The 22,077-nt window shown below is 38.1% G+C and overlaps 1 protein-coding gene across 3 annotated transcripts in view; it reads left to right on the forward strand.

The window, feature by feature from the left end:
- FBXL4 (F-box and leucine rich repeat protein 4) overlaps positions 1-22,077 on the forward strand; it is a 57,788-nt gene that overhangs the window by 30,077 nt on the left and 5,634 nt on the right. For all 3 annotated transcript variants that reach the window (XM_040058364.1, XM_040058366.2, XM_040058365.1), the window contains exons 6-8: positions 793-1,006; positions 13,499-13,570; positions 14,270-14,582. In XM_040058364.1, the coding sequence (XP_039914298.1) occupies positions 793-1,006; positions 13,499-13,570; positions 14,270-14,582 (599 nt within the window). The remainder of the gene's footprint in view (positions 1-792; positions 1,007-13,498; positions 13,571-14,269; positions 14,583-22,077) is intronic.

Here is a 22,077-nt window from a genome sequence, read left to right on the forward strand (position 1 = left end):
GCCTGTAGTTTAAGAAACTGTAGTTAAAGAAAGTTTTTCTACTGGAGTAACTATCAAAATATAATATAAACATGGCAAATGTGTGGGGTTTTTTATCTTACTAAATATCAAGCTGTCTTACAAGCCTAGTGGTTAATTTATGGCTTGAATGTTATCTTTGAAATGAAAATGGACTAAGTTTTAAGTGTTTCTGGTTAAAGCTTGGATTAGAGATAAAAGAGCTTGAGTTTCTGACACGAGATCTCTGACAGGAAAACAAAACATAGAGACCATCAAAGTTTCTAAATTTGGGGTCTTTTGTCATAGGTTATATTAATTTTTTATAATTCCAGTGAAAGTCAAGTATTCCTCGGGAATTTGTGTTCTAGAACAGCTAGCTAGTGCTGATTCTGACTTGTTAATGAAAACTTTTTCCTGAAAGTCTTAAAACACTTCTGGATGTATAATCCATTTAAAAGCATTTGTTTAACCTCATTTTTACATTTGCAGAATTTTCTGAGATAAATATGAAATTATTGGCATAAACTTGCAGGCCACTGTCAAAATTGGCTTTTGACTGTTTAAAAGCTTTTCAAACATGATCAATATTTTACTTTGCTCCATTGTCTCAGATAACATTAACAACAAAGCATATTCTAACTTCCTAAACCTAAGCAGAATTTGCAAAACCAGTGACTTTTCTTTGTTGAAAGGAATTATTTCCTGGTTTACGTGGTTAAGGTTTTGACAGTATTCAGACTCTCACCTGAAAGTTTGTTAATTTTTCACTTAAAACATGGCGTTCTTTTACAGGTTCCTGAAAGTCTGTGGCTCTGAACTGGTACGTCTGGAGTTGTCTTGTGGCCATTTCCTCAATGAAACATGCTTGGAAGTCATCACTGAAATGTGTCCAAATCTTCAGGAATTAAATCTCTCATCATGTGATAAAATACCACCTCAGGCTTTCAACCACATAGCTAAAGTGGGCAGCCTAAAGCGTCTCATTCTCTACAGAACAAAAGTGGAGGTAGGATCTGCTATTTTTAACATTTGCAAGAAGTGTTTTCAATCCCGATAAAGTTGGTTTGGCGGTTTTTTGGGGTTTTTTTTCCAGTAATGAAGAAGTAAATTAGAATTTTGAATGTAAATTCAGAAAATCCAAAGGTAGTTTCAAAAAACTTAGGATGGTTTTTTATTTTCAAAGTAGCTTTTGGCCTGCATGTTTTAACTTTCATGGTAGGTCGGTGACTTTCCGCCAGCTGTTTTAAGCAAATTTAAAGATTTTCTTGTATTTTGAAGTGTGCTCTAGACAAACTTCATTGGCAAATACGATTGTAAAATTATCATGTTCAGTAACTTCCTTTAATTCTGAACATTCCCTCTTTAAAATGACTTGCTAATTACTAGATTCCTATAGTCTCTGTATATTAGCAGTATCTGAGACACAGAACACAAGTTTTTTGTTAAACTTCTCATTTACAGTGTAAAAATTACTTCTTTATATAGTTACTTGATTGCCCACTCAGAGTTGTTACTGCTTGCTGCAACACGTTTCCTCTCTAAAATGGAATGGGTTTGTGTGCTGCCGCTGACAAGCCTGATGTAGTTTGCTACATTTTACAAATATTGTATCCTTATAAATTCAGCAGTTTGAATCAGAAGAATTCCATTTCCACTCAGTAACTTCATTACTCATGTGTTACAACCTTACTACCCTGGTTGGCCTGGAAGCTGCCCTACTTCGGTTGTTGCAAAAACTGTGGCAAAATAGAGACAAACCCATGTCTCTGCAGTTTTTTTCCTAGCTTAAGCATTTTAAAGAAGAGTTTGGTTGTTTGTGTGTTACTTGTGCTTGTACACAGAAGTCAGGCTGTGCCACTGGATTGTGTGGGCTCTTAATCTGTAGTGTAATGAAAGGAATGAAGCTGGAACAGTAGGTTCTGTGAACTAGATGTGCAAGGGACACCTGCAGTTGAGTACTGTATTGCATTTATGAGCAGTTCACACCTGATGCACGTGTTAGCGTTAGTTAGGTCTTCTTGTCCTTTATTTGGCGAATCCTAAGTTTGTTTGTGCCCAAGTTCCAGCTAGGTGCCTGTAGTGGTGAGTGGATAACTCAAGGTAGTTAGATAAAAGAGTAATCTACCTGTTGTGAGTGGCGCTTATTGTGGGGTTTGCTGTGGAGTGTGCAGTCACCATGAAGCCAGTGCCCCCCACTAACTTGTTACTTTGTGGTAGCTGCTCTCTGTATTGAAGCAATTGTTTTCTTCAAACCCAAAAGAACATTGGTGAGCCCTTCGCACCTCTTTGAATAGAGCTGCATTGGTGCCTTGGGTGTATCTGTTCTGTTTCTACAACACTAGTCTTTCTGTTAATCTTGGATAAGTCTCTTTATTTCATTTTGACTGTTGACTCTAATTCACAAAGCTTTTTCAGATCCAGAAAAGATCATTGTATCAGAGGTAGTGATTGTATAATTTTATTTTTTTTTTAACGTTGATTGATTAGGATCTTCTTGATTCTACTCAGGTAACTTCTGAAGTTTGAGACTTCATGCTTGTAATAGTGCAGCAGATGAAGTGTACTCTGAGGTGATTGGTAACTGTCATTCCTCTGCTATCACTTTGCTGAGCAGAGTTTGGAATTAGATTGAGTGTAGGTGGTAAATATTTCCTGACTTTGAAGCGCTTACATTGTGAAGATTCACTTCTGCCTTTCACGGGTATGGACATGCCTCTGCTTGTGGCTGACAAGAACATTCATTCATAATCAAGTTTATTTAACAATGAACAAAAGGCACTGTTCCCAGCAAACAGTGGAAGAGAAATTTCTGGAAGTTTAAAGAGATAAATTGGAGACGATGCTTGGGTGTTACTTGTTAATATGAAGCCACTTAACAATACACATTGTGCATTGCAGGTCAAAAAATAAAAGGGAAAGAATGAAGATGTGGCATAGGATTTGAGTTAGAGCATTAGAACTACAAAAGTCACAGATTTGTAGAAATAAAATTATCTTTCTCAACATGAGCTCCTCTTAGTGCAAACCTTTGGTTATCTGTACAAAATAAGCTGCCATTCCTTCTTTACTTTTCAGCTGGTACAGAAATGCTTGTTACTAAGTGCTGGCTATATGCAAAAAGGGGGATAGATTGATCAAACGTGCTGTGAAGTGATTGAGACTTCTCGAAACCTTGTCAAGGAGCTGTTACCGTTCTTGATTTTTGTGAAATTTCTACTGCTGTCTTCATTTTTGGAGCTTCTGAGGAGCAAACAGAGGAGCAATGCTAATGATTAATCAAGAACTTGGCACTGTATTGTTGCCAACTGGATCTGCTCAGTGAAAAGAAGCTGTGGCTGTGAATCCACAAAGAAAAAAAAATGCAAACTGATAAAAAGTATGTGTTTATTATGAGAAAATAGGAAGCTGACAAGAACAGAGCTGATACAGTGTTCTGTAAAGTTCTGTCTCAAAACCCAGGAAGAGGAAACCTAGAGAAAAATCTGTTCATTTCATTTAGCCTGTTTTCCTAAATAATTTGGGGGCTTGGTTTTTTCTCCCCAAACCAAGCAATGAGCAAAATAAACCACAAAATTTTCATGTGATAGAGCATGTCTGGGTAAACAGTACATTTTTTTTTTTGGGTTGTGGATTTGAACATGTGATAAAATAACATAGGAAGAGTTGAAGATTCTCCATCCTATTTGTCAGTATGTTATAATGTTGGTCAGAATTAACATTTTAATAAAAGAAATAGTATTTCTCCGATATATACTCCCAAGTATCTGTCCAGATACAGGATTTTCTTGTACAGTCTTAAGTCTTGCCTTTCATTTTACATTTTTGCTTTTTAATACTAAAAAAGAGGGAAAAAGTTCTTTCAACATCTAAATTTAGAGTACTTGTACTTTTTCCCATGTATATGATTACTGTGCCGCTAATAGATAAATTCTAAGGAAATATTCTGCTGAAAAATTGACTGCTATTAATGATTTTTTTTTTTAGGCACATAGATTTTGAGGACAATGGAAACTTAATAAAATTGATAACATTTTTTTTTGAGCAATTGTAATTACAGTTTCTTTTTATTTTAGCTATTTTCTTTGAATAGGTTTTTGTATTTTGAAATGTTGCCATTGTTTCTGTAATCAAAGCTCCAGTTTTTAAGTGTATGTTTTTAGTGCAATGGGTAATGCTGGTGTTTTTCTACTTAGTGCACTGCTACTTTGAAAGATTGCTGTACCGTCTGGGGAATGTTGTAGTCTTTGGTCTTAACCCTGCTGATTCTTAAGGCCATATATACTGTTATTTCCTTGACATACTGAGTGTGAGGTTTTGTGTATAAAATCGTTTTCTAACCTCTGAACTGAAGCTTCCAGTACCTTTGAATTATTTCAACCTTTCCATTAGAAGGTGGAAAGTCCAGTGATTTTCAGTGACTTTCCAGTTACTAAAAAAAGTGTCCTGCATGGCTATCCTCCCCACCAAAAGTGGCTCATTTTTCCAGTGCTTAACAGTTCATTAATAAAGGTTGTCAAAGGCTGGTTGATTATGTATGTGCTTGAATAATTTGTATCTTGCTTTGAGAAACTAATCTCAACTTTTTATAAATTTAATTTCTTTGCACTTAAGACCACTGTTATACCTGTGGGATTTTTGTGCTGGTGGTTTTGGTATTCATTGATACATAACTCCTTAATGCTTATTCATTGAGAGTGTATTCACAGCATAACTTAAGCACTTGTTGGCATTGATACACTTGAAGAATACAACAAACAGTGGAAATAATATTGTATACTGTAATTGCCAATGCACATCTTTATCCTTGAGCCTGAATATTATCTTAATTTAATGCTTATTGTGAAGTATTTAGTCCATATAAATAATGCAGCCAAAATTGTATTTTAAAGAAACCAAAGCCGCAATTACAGTAGGAGAATGTGTCAGTCTTCTTATTGATGGGTGTAAATTTTAATGTAAGATTATATATTTCATGTTGCATGATATTCTGAAATCTTTCTAATTTGTAAAGAAAAAAAATTAAAGGTTGTGTTGCAATTATATTTGAGATACAAAATGAACTAAATTCAAATTAATTACAATGAACAAAGGACTTTGTTTTTCACACGTTTTAAAGCAAGTGTTGTATTTATAGATTATATCTCTGATAATTTTGACCAAAAACAAATTTGGAACTTGAGCAGCTGCAAGAGAGGACACTGGAAATCTTAGATACACGCACACACCCCACCTCCACCCCCCCCCAAAAAAAAAAAAAAAAAAAAAAAAAAGGCAGAAGAATTGTAGCAGTAAATGTAAAAACTCTTATTTTCTTATGCCATGAGCAATATAACAGCTGCCATAAAAATGTTCTACAGAGTTTTCAGAAATAGCCTGTGTGGGTCAAATCAAACTTTTGAGAGCTATTGTTTATAGGGTTTTCAGTTTGGGCAAAGTTCCATTGGCTTGGGTATGAATCTTTAGGATGAAGAGTTGCAAGCAAATAGGGGAAAAAAGAAAACCAAACTGTGAAAGGCTCTAGCTGGAATGTGGATTCTTGGAATCAAGCTGAGTCAGTGACAATTAATTGTGCGATACAGGGCCTTTTTGATTTCATGTCAGGCTCACAGCGTGGAATTTGGTTGTTTGAGCCTGTAATGTGAAGTGAGGGGGAAGAAAGAAGGTGTAAAACAGATTTGCAGACATAAGGGAGGACATAATTTGACCAAATAAAGCAAAATCAAAATACAGTAATTTAATTAACTGCAGAGACTATTACTTTCATCGAATTAATTCAGTAATTGCTGTGTTGCTGTGTCCCAGTCCCTGCTGTGCCCCTGGCACTGCCGAGTAGCTGTAGAGAACAAAGAGGTGCCCCTGTATATTCTGAATCCCAGCTTGCAAATTATACTGGGTCTGTTTCTGAAGAGCCAAGTTGTTCTGACTTTTGAAAGGCTACACCTGCACTTGTTAATAGGGCTCATTCCACCTCATTCTTCTCTTATCTCATGCTTACAAGTATTCATATTGCATCAGTGTTTTTAAGTGTGTCGTAAAGTTTTGGAGACAAAAGTTTTATCACTGTCTCAAAAACGATATCTCAAAACTGGTCCTGTAATCCATGTGCATTAGGGGGAGATGGGGAGCTGATTTTTAATTAATACATTTCAACTGTCTCCCTTTTCATCATGTTTCTTTCCAGGTTGTATCTTCCAGGGTGATAGCTGATGGATACTTGGGGGGAGAATAGAATTCCTGTTCTAGTGCCAGCTTCTAGTGTGGAGGAAAATGATTTGCTGCTGTGCTTATTTTGAATCTATAAATGAAAATTTTCTGCTTTAATGTCAGAAGGCATCACTCAAATACCCTTGTGATTGTAGTATTTAAGGACAGGATGGGGGCCTCATGCTGGAAAGGGACTGGGTCCTACATTTCTTGACAGCGCTTTTCAATCAGTGTGGATATGCCAGCTGAGCTGGAGCCAGGTGATCTGGGCTAAACAGTTTGCAGAAGTCCCTTCCCAAGCTTAGCTCTTCTGTGATTCTCCTAGTGCTGATGATGCTAATTGAGGACTCCCCCTGGGAGCTTTGTTTTCCTATCTCTGACTGTGGCCAGTTAAAAGGTGCACAGTTTCTGTATGCTACACTTCTTCCATCAGTAAAATTTGTTTAGTAGCAACTTGCTCATTTTGTAGCTGTGGTATGAGGATAGATATAAAGAAGACGGAGATTCTCTGACATGTGTGATTCTGTATAGGATACTCTACTTAGGGGTGTGTGTGAGGACTTGAAATACTGTACATAACATAACACAACATGCTTTTGTAAGTTGCTGGATGTTCAGTTTGTTACAAAGCTCAACATTTTTTCATCTGGAAAATCTGAGAAAAGGATTGTTCAAGCTTGTTTAAGAGGTATAACCATTTCTGGGCACAAAGCGATTGGAGACTTGTAGGGGATATCTCTCTCTGGGACTACAGGGGCATCTTGTTCTTCCAAAATCCACAAAAACTACATTGTAAAGGGTGAGGTGACCTCTTCTATTTGTTTCCTCATGAATTAGCTCAGGAAACTGAAGGACTTAAGCGTTAAACAAATTTGGCCACCATTTAGATTGAATTTGGCATACGGTTCTCTGCCAGTTTCTATAACTGACATCTTCTGCAACATTTCATTTAGCTGAAAATTAACATATAATGAAAAATAGACGAATAGAAGGTGAATAACTTGAATGACTCTGTAGACCTCTAGATCCAAGTATAGTTTCAAGAAATAGTGTATTACGTATTTTGTGTGTTATTGAATGTTTATGGGTTTTTTTCTATAAAAAGAATTAACCCCCCCCTGGGAATAGGTATTTATCCTCAGAACTCGAAATCTTAGAAGCAGTCTGAAAATAAGTGCTTTCTGGGCAACCAGCGGGTATTTAACTTTTTCTGAAAGCTAAAGCTAGTACTTTTTAAGTATCTAAAATTAATTTTGTGGGGTTTTTATCTGGTTAAACTACTGACTCTTGTGTGTTTATTAGCATGCATCTCATCTCTGTAAACCTCTCACAGTACCTCATATCTTTAACATAATTATTTTGTAGTATCATAGACGAAGAAGTCTGTAACTGGAATTATCTTGATTCTTTGAAATACTGTGGGTGTGGAGGAGAATGGGAGGGAAAATAATCCTTGAATCATATTTTGCAATTTCTTGGAGCAGATATAGACAAAAATTGTATTTCACCATTACCCTACATTTGGTTTTCTGCATTCTCCTTTCTGTAAAAAAATAATTTTGCTTCTGGGGACTACTGCAGCATGATTGTTGGTTTTTAGATGCAGAGGTATGATACCTTGAAATTCATGAAGTACACTTTTTTTTTACTTACAGGTAGTATTGGTTTGCCCTAGTTTGATAGAAGTTTATAGAATTTATAGAATTCTGGCTTTGCTTCCAATGAGGTTTTTAATTGATTTGGTAGAATAGTGGATGCCAAGTAATTTCTGACTTAGTTCTTTCACAGACTGTGCCAAGAAAATCCCCTCACCCAAACAGTTGGTTTTTGGCTTTCTTCTAGTGCTGCATAATGCCAAAGGGAGGAAAAAATAAGTACTGTGAATTTTTGTAGATTTTTAATTACTTTTGACAGTCTTAACAAGATCATCTTTTACATTTGTATGGGGCGTTTGTAATTATAAATATTTATAGCAATCGTGGCGCTCTGATTGAAACAGAATTGGTTTCTTCTGAGGATTTCCTTGTTTGGTTGGTTGGTTTTTTGCTACAGGTAGTTCTAGTTCTTTTTTTGATGTAGTACCTATGAAATATGATTTCACTGGCTTAAGGTAGACTGATACATCAACTATTTGAAAATACGTTTTAATTTAACAACAATAAGTAGCACTCATGGGGTGTGTGCGCTGAAGTTAGAGATGTTTCAGGCTAATCTGTTTCCACAGTGGTGAGTTTCTCTGGGTGAGTCAGCCAGTTCCAACATCTCTTGCTGTAAATTTAAACCTTTTGGGAACAAAAAGGAAGCTTCTGCCCAGATCATGAACAGAGGAGCAGTTTTTTGCAGGTGTAAGAATATTACGATTTTTCTGCTGAAAAATCAGCTCCTGAGAATTATGGATGTGATTGGTGGGCTTGGGAGACATAGATTTCATTGGCCTGGCCTTCATCCGCAGTTCTCCAGTTCTTCTTTCAGTATCTCAGGTTCCAAGAATTTTAGGGAATTCATTCAAAAGTCATTGACTTGGATAGTTTTAAGGAAGATGGAATACTCAGAGCACCCCACAGAGTTGCCTCCTGTTCGCCACATTTACCCCTGCGCATTGAGGCAGGGTTGTGGGGATGAGTATTGAAGGAAATATTTTCTACTAGTAACTTGGATTTTTAATGTTAAAAATGCAAAATTAAATCCTGCATAATTCAGTTTTTTCTTCAACAAAAAGGTTAACTGGACAACTAGTAACCCTGATTAAAAACATAGTGAGCAAGGGAAGGAAGGAAGCAGTCTTTAATTATCTTAAGATAATTTTTATATTCCTTTGTCGTAACATTAGCTTCACTGAAAAATTTGAAGAAACATTTGCAGAAGAATAAAAGTCCTTTAAATGACTTAGGCTTTTGTTTTACTGAGGGGCTGGAAGAATTCCTAATTTATGTCAGACACAGTTCTTCTGAGAAGGGGAAAAAACGTGTTGTTTGTCTCCAGTAAAAAAAGTAACAAATTTAAAAGTATCTTTAAAAATTTATCTATAGAAAGCTAATTAAAAGCTGCGCTATTTCTTCCCTGACCCAACCCCAAAGCAAAACTTTTTGTTTTCCTTAAGCTCTTCCTTTAATCTTCCAGAGTCACACGGTGGTGCACTTATTTTCATGCCTTGTATGGTAGTGCAGCTGTTATGTGATAGCCATAAAATGGTGTATCATTAGTATTTTTTGAACCCTTTCATATGTTTTTAATCTCTGACTACTTGGTAATGAAACTGCAATGAGTAAATAATTAAAAGTTCTAAGTGCATCTTTCACAGGTGAGTCACATCTGCCAGAGACAGAAGGGTTTTCTGTTTGAACAGACATTGAGCTCAGGCTATCTCTTGGATGCTTTCTTTATCATGCTAACATCAGAAATGATTTGTGCTTTCTGCTGGATCATGAATGTAAAAAAAAATCCTGGAAAAACTCAAGCAGGATTCAGTCTTGCCAAGTGTATTGCTAGTGTATTGCTCTGGCACCAGTGTTTGGTTTCTCTGCTGGTGGGCTGTCTGTTCAAACCAGCAGTACTTTTACAACATTGAAGTCAAAACCTGTGTGATGGCCAAGGCCTATACAAAGACAGGTAGAATAGAACTGAGTCCAATACCACCTGTTTATTTGAACTATACACAGCACAAAACTGTCTTCCAGTAAGTATTACTGTATGTATCCAGGCGTGTATTGCAGAGTGGAGGACTTCGATGTTTGGGCAAACCTGTCACCTCTCTTGTGTGGAGTAACGCAGGATTTCAAGTGGTACTCTCATCTCTTGTTCAAGCCAGGATCAGCTCTGTTGATGTCCTTTCTGACAGACATTTGTTGTACCCGTATATAAAGATTTCAGAGAATGTTCAGGCCATCTTCCCTTTTCTGAGGTTTATGACTAACTACTGTGCCTTAAAATATTTCTGAAATCTTCTCTGTAAGTTTGTGTTTAACACCACTGTCATATCCCTCTGATCAGTTTGACGTCAAAGTCTTCTCTCTGAAAACAACCTTTTCGCTGTATGTTTTCCTCATCTGAAAACATCTTTCCTGGGAATGGAGGACAGGGAGACCATTTTATTTGCCCACTTTGAACTTTTCCTGTTGTATCTGGCATCTTATAAAAATTTATTATTTTGGTAAGTTTTGTTTTGTCTTAGATGGCAAAAGAAATTTAGACCACTGAAGCCATGATTCCACTAAACAAAAGTAAATCTTTACCTAAAGTTTGTTCCAGAGATTTTTGTTTTAGTGTATTTTGGGTTTTTTATACTCATCCACTCTTTTCTCAATACCTTTAAAAGGGAGCAGGTACAAAGCTAAACTTTGCCTTTGGTTCAGGGGAAACTCAAAAAATCTCCAAAACAATACATGTCTTGGCTACTAGGCTGAAGAACATTGTTAGATGGATAGTCTTTGATTTGACTGTCTCTGCTTGGCCAAGAGAGTGTAGTTAGACTCCAGGTTAAAGCTTGCTTTTCCAGAGTTTAGGTGGCCTCTTAGCTCCTCTTGCAAAGCACTCTAACATTTGAAAGTTGGCCTGTGTTACAGCTCCAGGATCGGGTGATTGCCTCACTGTTCTCCTTTGCTTAAGTAGGAGTGTTGTCGCTCATGCTGTTGTACTGACAGATGGCTTGACACAGACAGGTTATTACAATGATAGTCCTTCTATATGTAGTGCATATGGATTCTGTGAGCTGCCATTCTCTCCTGCTATTTTCATGTCTTTTGCCACCTGGATTCTCAACTGACTGAGACACGGCTAGGCATGCACAAAAGGTTTTTTCTTCGTACGTGACATATGCAAAGCCCACCTCAGTTACAGAAGAACAGACACTGTGTCTGAAGGAAATCTGGCTTGCTGTGTGTGGGCACGTATGCGCCCCAGAAGAGGAATTAATATAACCAGTAAAATAAATGTTGACTATGTGGTTGTTTACTCTTTAGCTTGACTTGGCACAATTTGTGATGGTATGACATAGTGTTCTTCCAAGCTCCCTTCTATTACTCAGATTTCTAGTGCTTTTTTTAAAGTTGTTTTGGTTTTTTTAAATAATGGTTTAAAGCAATAGATTGTGAAAAGACCTTTGAAAATGTGGACTCAATGCATGGCAGTACAAAAAGGACTGTGTTGAGAAAGAGAGGGACAAAAAAGGTGCTCCGAGAGATCCATGACATTCGTGTTGCATTTAACACATGGAGCTCAATTATCTGTTAAGATAACTATGAATATTATTCTTCCTCTCTATTTCACCCCTCTCTGAGGAAGGATGGAATTGATCTCATATCTTACAAGCTGTTCAGAGTGACTGTTCACTTTTGTACTGTTTGTGTCAATTCAGGAAAGAGATCGCTGTTTCCCATCCTTTCAGGCCAGTGTTTACATTCCAGTCTGGAAACCATTACTAAAAGACGTGGTGGAATGCAGCAATACATTCAGCTTTCCTGTGGAGACATCTGAATACCTGCAGAAACCTTGTTTGGAGCTCCGTGTACAGTCAGAGATGGATTTGTTTAGCTCTGATATTTAAAGTTTTCGAACAGGAGTTTGGCGATTTTGCTTTTAATTTATGCATCTGAGTAGGTTCTGAAGCTCATAGCTTTCACTGAGTTGAACAGGAAAGACTATGTCTCATTTTCTTTGAGTTGTTCCTCTTTAATGATCCAAATGAACCATTTGCTTATTAAGTGCGCCATTTAAAATGAATTGGATATTTATACATTTACCAGCTTTAAAATGTTCTTTATAACTTCTTGAATGATGGCTTTTTAATGCTTGTGTTTCATTCCCTACCTGCCTTTTCCTTTAAAAAGTGAATGAAAGTCAAGCAAGGGACAGTGATTTTGTAGGACTTCTACTAAGATACATGAATGGAAGGCTTATTCTTAGCATCTACTTTTAGGCTGCCTTTGGGAAATCAAATCTTAGAAGGCCAAGCTGGAATCACAATTCCATATGTGTCAAGTGTTGGGTGTTCATAATTGCTCTTTGGAGACACCTAAATTAAATGTCTGAAATACCCTGTGAATCTGTCTCTGTGAATACCCCATACGATGTTCCTCTTCTGTGTCTGCCAGTCTTTCCAGGATTCGGATGTTTCTTCTTGGTGGTATGGCAAAGGATATGTTTCTGCCAAGTACCTTTGGAATGTAACAAACTGAGGAAACTAAGTAAAGCATTTAACTATAAACTTTCTGAAAACAAGTAAATTTATATTAAAAGAAACTATAAAATATATGTATATCCCCGCATACAAACATTTTTGACTAGCGTTCTCGTTGTAATTACACTTAATAGGAGTGTATTGCTTTGTCACTTGTATATTGCTTGGGTTTTTTTTCTCTTAGAAACTGTTGTATATCCTATAGAAATCCACATATTTTTATTGTTAATATGTTGTGAAGCCTAGTCCTGTTTTAAAGCTCATATAGATCACAAAGTCCCAATAAAGTGATGTTTTAAGTCTGATGCGCAGGTATTTCTGATGTGAATCCCCTGTTACATTCTTTATTTCACACTGTGTGTGTTTCCAACTACAAAACAAAATATGTCTACAGACAATGCAGAAAGATGAAACACAGGTGAAAATCTGTAAAGTTTCCTTTGTTGTGAAACGGACCAGCTGTGCATTTTTGTAAGGTGCATCTGATGTTGCGGTGTAATTTCAGGCTGAGCGACGTGCAGTACTTTCTGCAAAGAATGGCAACGTTAAATGGCAGGAACGAGAGTGTAAAATACACATTGTATCTGTTTCAGTCTGCTTGATAGTAGTGACAAGTGCTCAATGGCTGTCAGCATCCTTGTCAGCACGAAGCCGCCTTTGACATTAAAGTCCCCGGCCCGGCCCTGAGGCTGTGCAGCTCTATTGGCAGTTCCATCAGGCTGCAGCTGATGGGCGAATGTCAGAACCTGCCCTCTTCTCCTGGTGTGTCGCCCGCTCTCTGTGCTTGCAGGCTGGCCCTGCCTGTTATTTGATCTTGCCTCACTTCTTCATCAGCTCTCCTGTGGGAAATGAGCGGATAGGTCAGTGGTGTCTGGGTATCTTCGGGGCAGCGCAGAACCCCATCCAAAGTGACTTGCATAAAGGTTTGTAACGATTACCATTTCTTAAAGCCAATCAATGGGTAAGGTACCCAGAGACTCATTAAGTGGCATTTGAGGCACCTGTAAAAGAGTTTTGAGCTGTATTTCAGGAAATGTGGTGACAGCCTTTAATGTCTAATTGACCTCTTCTCTTTGTTTCACTTTCCGTATTTCCTTCTGATGTGCTCCCCTGTGGCAGCAAACAGCCCTGCTCAGTATTTTGAACTTCTGCTCGGAGCTGCAGCACCTCAGCCTGGGCAGCTGCGTCATGGTGAGCGCTTGGACCATTCAGGGTGTGGGGATTATTGTGTGTGTGCACTCGCTTCGCAATCAGCATGGGTTTCGTTCACAGAGATGTCTTAAATGCCTGTTGCTACAAGACTCTACTCTTTTGGAAGGTCCCAGATTAATTCAGCTTGGTCATGTATTTAAGGGTTATGTACTTGTTTAGTAGGCCGAAAATGGCTTGTAGGCTTTCTCAGAGTTCTTCAGCCTTTTTCTAAGTTATGGACATTCTCTATATACATAATCACTTAATAAGTAATTAATAAGACTTTCATAAGGAGATGCAGCAACTGATCAACTTGAAATGGAAATAAGTACAGTCTTCAATCATTCTTCAGTAGTTGCACTTCCTGTATTTGTAAAAGCTGTTGTAATCAACTTTTAAGGGGAAAACAGCTGTGCAAAAAATGTTTCTTCAAAGAAACTACTTTTGCTGTGGTTTGATCCTCATTATTAAGTGAATTTAAAAACAGCTATGTCTGGGGTTTATAGGAAATTTATTTTATTTTTGTCTTTTATAAAAGTAGATCTGACTGTACCATGCAATGTACAATTTTCAGAGCTCTTTAGAAATGACAAATGCTTGAGACAGATGTGTTACGTGTGTTGGGAAGCAAACCTTGAAACACCTCTGTATTTGTCTGGAATGATGCTGCGCATGACCGAGTGTCTGCTTTCCTTGCAGATTGAAGACTATGACCTTATAGCAAGCATGATGGGAGCAAAATGCAAAAAGCTTCGCAGTCTGGATTTGTGGAGATGTAAAAACATAACTGAAAGCGGGATCGCGGAATTGGCTTCAGGCTGCCAGCTTTTGGAAGAACTTGATCTTGGTTGGTGTCCTACGCTCCAGAGCAGTACAGGCTGCTTCGCAAACCTTGCGCGCAAACTCCCGAATTTGCAGAAGCTCTTTCTTACGGCCAACAGGTCTGTGTGTGATGCAGACATCGAGGAGCTCGCTGCCAACTGTACGCACTTACGGCAGCTGGATATATTGGGTAAGAGAATGTGGGAATATTGGTGTTTGTTTTACAGTGTCTCAAAAGCCTTTCAATTAAAAAGGAGTCCTTAAGACAAAACTGTCCTCTAGACATATTTTTTAAATAATTATTTCTTAAAATTATGGTTTAGCATGTGAAAAAACGGGCATTTTACTCACTGCATGAATTGTGGCTCGGAATCCACTGGATTTATACCAGCTGTGTCATTTGACTGCTGAGTATGAATTGCTTAAACTGGAATTTAAGGGCAAGATTTTTTTCTGCTATCTTTTATTTTCAAGACCATCAGTTTTTTAACTGAAGCCTTTCTCTTTTGATTAGCAGAAGATCCAATTTCTTATCATTCTTTCTGCTTTTGTTTGTGTTTCTATTTCTGTGAAGTGTGACAAAGTATATTTATAGCATGAGTGATCAATGAACAGATTTTGCTTTTGTCCAAGAAATATTTGTAATGTATTATATAATATATACTATATACTATGCAATACTGAATTTCTTCATCACTGCTATCATACGTGAAGTTGAGTTACTAAAGATGAAAGGGTAATTAACAGCAAAACTTAAATAAACTTTCTAGTAAGGCACGAAGGAAGTGATGAGGGTCAAAAAGCGTAGCAAATCTGTAGTTTTTAATCCTCTGCAGCTTCCATAGTTGAAAATATTTTTAGAGATCTAAAGTAAATATACTTTGAACTCTTGAGTAAGGACTTTGAGAAGTGTAGTTTTGTGTGATGCTGAATTTATTCTTTTATGGTGGCATATGAGGTTTTCTTTTTATAATAATGTAGGACAGCGGGGATGTTTGTGACATCAATGTGGGAGAAAATTCTTCATAGGTTTACCAACTTAGTTTCACAGGTTAGCTGAAAAAGGAAGATTCAAATGAAAGGGAATAAAGTGGTTGCTCGGTGTACTACTAACTTTTAATAATTGTAATTAAAATAATATATTTAGCTTGAGAGGGATACTGCAGAGAACTGAGAGCCATGAATGTGAATAATATTCCATGCAAATTTAAGGACTTATTCTTATCAGCAGTTATCATTTCGGTATTTACCATATGGCTGCAGATCAGCACTCCAGTACACTCTCCTGTAATGATAAAGAGTTTTACTCATTTCTGACTGAGAGAGTTGCCTTCTGACCAACATGGGAAAGACATATGAACAGAAAAGACTTTAACTCCACGTAGTACAAGTTGTAGATACATTACGTTTATGTCCCCCAGGGGTACTGTGTTTTGTATGTCTTTACAAGAATTTTCTTTGTAGCCAGATTATCAGGGGCACACTGTCCTGTTCAGACACGAAAAGTTTGCAAATGGTGTAGGGAATTCAGTCTTTCAGAAACACTTACGTGCCCCTGGCCACCCACTTCCGTGTGTTTCTGTTACAATGGCCTTGTGTCTGCCCACAAAGTGGTCAGGTCTCGTTACTGCACCAGGGGCTCCCCAAAGAATAGTTTGGCTGTGTTAAAGCTGTGGACAGTCTGTTACTTCTATTACCTCTCTGACAGCAGTGAAGGCTTGCTGCCACATTTCTTTAGTGTTTGAATTTAGATTTTAATTCAGTTTGACATCTTAAATGATTTTAAAAACAAACTAACTAACTAACTAACTAACTAACTTGAAAGTGGAAAAGGAGTTTGTTCTGTTCCCTGGGTGCTTACCAATATTCCTGAGTCAGGTGGATTTGTAGTCAAACTTTTACAGTGAGACTGCATGTTGCGTTCAGATAAATCCCCTCTAGGTGATATCCAGTTGAATTACCTACAAAGTGAATAATCTGCAAAAAATTATTTCTTTCTTCCTTCAGGGAAATACTTGATAGGGTGAAAAAAAGGTTGTCCTCTGCTTTAAATGAGTCAGTACAAGGTGATACGTGAAGGACTTACCCTGCTTTTTTGGCAACAGTGAGGAAACTATGTTAATTTTTTTGGTCTGAATATAGTAACCACTGCAGTCTGTGGTTACAAGAAAGAGCTGTCAAGTAGAACCACATCGTATCATCTGGAGGTAGAGTTGCCAGGTGTTCCCATGTAAGTGCAGAAGTCTCTGTTGTCTGAACTAAAGAGTGAGTCTCTCACTGTGCAGGAGTACCAAGGAAGTCATAAATCTCTGAATGTGCTCTTACTTTAGGCATGTGATAGATACAGAGCCATCCTGTTGCTTTAAGCTGCATAAATGCGTGGTATGTTTTTGTCCTTCAGTAGAAGTGTGACAACAGGTCTGAAGCTGTAAGAGGTCAGAGCTCAGCTTTGCAAGAGTAACCTTGAACAGTGGGTCTTCTCTGTGATGTGAATGAACGAGAGGTGCTCTCATTATATCCTTTGTCATCTCCCAAGTAAAGAAATGTCTGGCTTGCGTATGCATTTTGAAGGATGTAGAGGTATTGCTGCTAGGTTAACACTGTGTGCTGTAAGGGAACTTTTGCTTCAACAAAGCTGTGTAAAAGCGAGGGTTTTGCTGTATACAAGCACTTATCTAAGTAAGGGTCAGAATGTCTTCCTTTCACTGTAGTTACCAGTGCTGAAGATATTACACTGATTTCTCTCTGCAGTTGTTAGAACTTATAGACTTGTCAGAGAAAACTTCTTGTTTCAGTTATAGGTTATTTATCATCACAATAGCTTCAGGGGTGGAGGAGTCCAAGCCTCTGAAAGAAATCTTGTTGAAATGTAAGGGTTTCAAAATGCACGTTATATATAGTCTGGATGCTGTTTTAAGGTGATAGGTCCTGAGACTTGCTACCCATCTGTCGTTTACCATAATTGTTTGGCAGTTTCCTCGTTACAGAGTCAGAGGACTCCGCAGAAGATGAAAATTGCTGGATTTCAAGGACTCTATATACTTACTGGCCCATCTAAAGCATTGTTGGATGTCAGGCTGTGTTTGTGCTATGTAAAACATAGAAAGTAGATTTCTGTTCAAAAAAAATCATGGGCTGATCCATATCTACTGTATCGTAAGTTTGGAAGAGGAAGCGTGGTGTGTGTCGCTGAATGCACAAGGATGTGCTTCTCTCGAACTTTTAGTTCTGAGGTTTCTTTTACCCACTACATCCTGAACTGCCTGCTTACAAGTATCATTTCCTTCTCAGCCCACATTTTTTCCACTGACTGACATGGCATATTTCCACCCTCTGTCAGAATGATCCAGCTATGATCATCTGACAGTTCTATAGTGACGCAGTACATCAGCCAGTGCTATCAAAAGTTAAGTGGACACCTCTAGACCAGTAGTTAAAAAGCTAGTCTTCAAAATATGATCAGCATTGAGCAATGTGACAAGTCAGATGGCAACCTGAATTGACAGTGCAAAACTTTTCCTGCACATCACATCAGCTGCTTAGTTCTCTTGCTGTGGGGTTCTTGGCTGCTGTCAAGGGTGAAGAGTAAATCATGTTAACCTTGCTCCCCAAAAGTTCCAACTGCCTCTGTCCTGCACAAAAAGAGTAATGAAAAGTAGACACCCTCGTTACCACAAAATTCATGTATTCCTATCTACATTCCAACACCTCCCACACCTTCCTGAGCAACAGAAAACCCAACTGCCCCCTTGCCAGCTGTCAAAGTTTTCAGCTTTATCTTGAGAACATCAACACGTAGTTAGTCAATTCAAACATGAAAATGTGTATAGCACATTTAAATTTTGAATTTGAGTTGTGTGCAGTAGATTGAATAAAATGTAAAGAATAAAAGGCTAGTTTGTCTGGTCTAGGGGAAGAAAGTAAAGAAAAATAAGAATATTTGAAGGAAGAGTGCTAGTTATTTTGAAGGTTGGTACTCTGAAATATTATTTGGGTCACTAAAAATTTGGGTTCTGCAGTTTTTATATCTGTCCTGCACAGATCTTCTTAACAGCTATAGAATTAGAAGGCTTGGATATATGATGGATATAAATTAAATTATTTACAGCTAATAAGCATAATTGTTCTAGCAAAGAGATCGTTACCTGAGGTGCCCTTTACAAGGGTGATACCAGAGAATTAACAAGAAAATCAAATAGCAGATTTTAATGTTTTGGTTATGTATGTATTCTGAGAAAAAAACTGATTAGTCCATGGAGGAGAAGTTGTAGTAAATAATAAAAGTCCAAAAGCCTCCAAACCCTAGAAGAAAAATGCACTATATAAGTAATTAACTAGCAGGCTACATTGTCAGTCTTTCAAAAGCAAAGGAAAATGTGCTGTGTTAAAATTCTGAAATGCTTTTGAATGGGCTTTTAAGATATATACATCACTAATTGTACATTGCATAAATAAAAGTAAGACTACAGATGATGTTCACTTATCCTGTGGTGTGCGTAACCAAACCCCAACTGGATTGCTTTTAGAAAGTGGCATAAAATCTTAAGTCTGAAGAGGAATAAAACCAGGTGCAATAAAACATGCAATTTAAGATGACCTGTTTAGTTGCAAATCTATTAAAAGTCTTAGATTAAATGGTAGGAGAAGTATCAAAGTTCAGATAGGAAGGAATGAAGAGCATCCTATACAAAAAAAAATCTGTGGCTAGGCATCTAAATCTAGAAGTTTTGTGGAAACACACATTCGAATCTTGAAGCTGTGATGCATAAATGAGGCTGGGTTTAGATGAAGGTGCTGATGTAGTAGCAATTTTAAGGCTTGGTGGAAAAAAAAGATAAGTAGCATAATGTGTTGTTCCTAGAGTTGCATTTGGAATGGTAGAGTGGGTCCTTATGGTAGAACAGTAATACTGTAGTAAAGTTCATGGTCAAATGAAGTGAATAAATAAAGCATGTTACAGAATTTCTGTATAAAGCCCTAGGGACTGTTGCATGAACCACCAGACAGTTCTGATGATGGTGATTATATAATGGTAAGGGAGGTAAAAATCATAGTGATAGTGACAAGCTTAGTCTCTTAGGAGGAGATAAAATTTGAAGGCAAGACTGTCCTTGGGTGATGTTCAATAATGTCTCAAAGTAACTGATCTGAGAACCCGACATAGGATAATTGAAGACCACATTTAGACACCCCCTTGCTTATGCAGAAAGAGTACTGGAGACTTCTGAAACCATCTGGAGTATTTCAGAACTTGAATCCCATTCAGAGTATTAAAATAGGAAGATGAACTCTAGAAAAGTGAAACACAATCACAGTAAGGCAGTATGAGGTGTGAAGGAACCACTGGCTAGAGGTGAATGATACTGTATTTCAGCTGTGTTAGAGGCTCACAGGAGTGACTGAGCTCGGTAACCCAGATGTGAAGGCTCACCCCAATACAAGGCTATTGCAGGAGAGCTGTTGTGTGTCCATTTGTGTTCGTGGCAGAGGGGATCAAGCAGGCTGCTACATCCAAGCCATTCTTTCCAGGAGATTAGCCTGGAAAGCTGCCTTAAATTGGAATGCCAATACAGAAAGCTTTTGAAAAATCAATACACTGAACAATAATAAATTTTGAGGACTAAATGGTATTTATACAGTGCTTGTAAATGAGCTCAAATACAGGCCTCTGGAAATCCTATTTCTGGTGTGTGATCTGTCTCTTAAATCAGCCTCAGTGCTAGAGTAATGCAGGGTTACAGACATGGCACAACCTTCTGTAAAGGGTTTGGGTTAGGAGCTACAAAACAGTAGGAACATCTTTTGCACTCTGTAAACCAGTGACAGCCAGGAGGAAGTCAGTCAGTGGACATGAGAGAACATTACTGTATTTTGAAGAAGAGCTGCATCCCAGCAAGTGTAGTATTAGCTTTGCCTCTCCTGTCCTTTAGAATTCCTTGGAGTTCTTCATGCATGTGGGCACTACTCCAGTCCATAGAAGATTGGATTTTTCGAAAGCTTTAGCCAAGATTGTGCTGCTTTGTAACTTAGCTGTCTTCTTCTGGATTATGAATGTTTTTGAGACAACAGAGGACAAGAATGTATCATGTCTTTTCACAGTAATGTCATTACTGTGTCACCAAGGGTCTGTTCTGATCTGCTTATAAGTAACCCAGGCAGAGGGGAGAATAATGCCAGAGGGTAACACACAGGTGTTCAGGGTAGCAAACTGAAGAACTTAACTGAAAAATGGCAGAATGATCCTGTGATACTTACTAAACAGGTAATAAAGCAGGAGGAAAACATTGAATCAAGTGCAAAGTAGTAGCATGAGGCAAAATAACATCAACTAACTATATATGGGGCTGGATTTACATTAGCTGCTGTTTTATAGGAAAAAGATCCTGTGGACAATTTTTGGAAAACATCGGCTCATTGCCCAGCATCATTCTAATGGGAGTAGAGAAGATTAGGGTTTCTTATACAAGAAATGAAGAAAACACTGTAAGATTTATTATAAAATTACTGACACTGTGCTCAGTGCACTGCATTGTTCTGGTCATCCAGTTTCAAAAGGACTAAATTAGTGCAGAAACAACACAACAGGGGTCAACAGTTTTGAGATGCAGTGGGGTCTGGAAAACAGATGACCTTGAGGGAACAGAAGAAATGTGCATGGGAGTATGAATGATTTAGAAATAATGAAATGGGAATGATCTCACTGCTTCTTTCATTGCACCTTAAATATTGCAATTAATAGGCTGGAGTTTTTTGTGGGTTGTTTTTTTTGTTGTAGAATTCATGAAAAATAGCTTTAGAAACCATAAAATTATAATTTTTGGCAATTGAGAAGATTCACCAGTGAAAAGCCACTTTAAAAAATCTGCTTTTTTTTTGCAGGGGAGCTAAGGAGTGTAGGGAACATAATTGGCCCTGGCTCTAGACAAGATCCTGAACTAGATGTCTTTTTGGGGTGCTAGTTAGCTGAAGATGGAGCTGTGTGAGTTGAAGTGTCTGCCAGCAGTTTTCTGCAGTATTGTTGGATGTATAAACTCTCTAGAGGGAAAGCTTGATGAGCAGTTTAGCCCACTGTAGACACCCAGGCTTAGTTCACTTGCCTAGAGTAACCTGCTAGGCTTCCAGCCTTCCCTCTAAGGCATGAATCTCCTCCTCTGGGGCCAATGTCCTGTCTGCCAGCAGTGTGTAGATGTCCTACACGGGGTAAGGTCCCCAAGGGGCACTGACTACTTCAGACAGCTGACTCAAACCTCAGTGCCCAGCCAGATGCATCAAGTGCTAAGCTGATGGACCAAGCTGCCATGGACTGGACTGTCTGGCTGTCCTTTATCTGTAATGGGTGTGTGGATTTGTGCTTATAAACATCAATTTATTTGGTTTCTGACTGAATCCTGTGCTTGATCTGACCCTGTGTGACACTTGGGAGTTCAGCCACTGTGGTCTTGTTTTTAGCAGGGTTTAACTAGTGTGTTTTATACATACATGTGTGTATGATCAGCAGTCTTTTGAACAACTGCCCCTGCATGTGTGTAATACCCACACTTGCTCTAGAGCCCTGGGAGCCTTGCTGATGCCTTTGGAATTGGAGTGGTCCCCGATCACTCATCTGCTGTGCTGATGGTCTGTGTGCTCACCAGGAGAGTCATGAGAGCATGACTGCAGCATTCCATGCTGCTGCCTAAGCCAGC

This window comes from Hirundo rustica, chromosome 3, assembly GCF_015227805.2.
Source record: "Hirundo rustica isolate bHirRus1 chromosome 3, bHirRus1.pri.v3, whole genome shotgun sequence".
Taxonomy (NCBI): domain Eukaryota; kingdom Metazoa; phylum Chordata; class Aves; order Passeriformes; family Hirundinidae; genus Hirundo; species Hirundo rustica.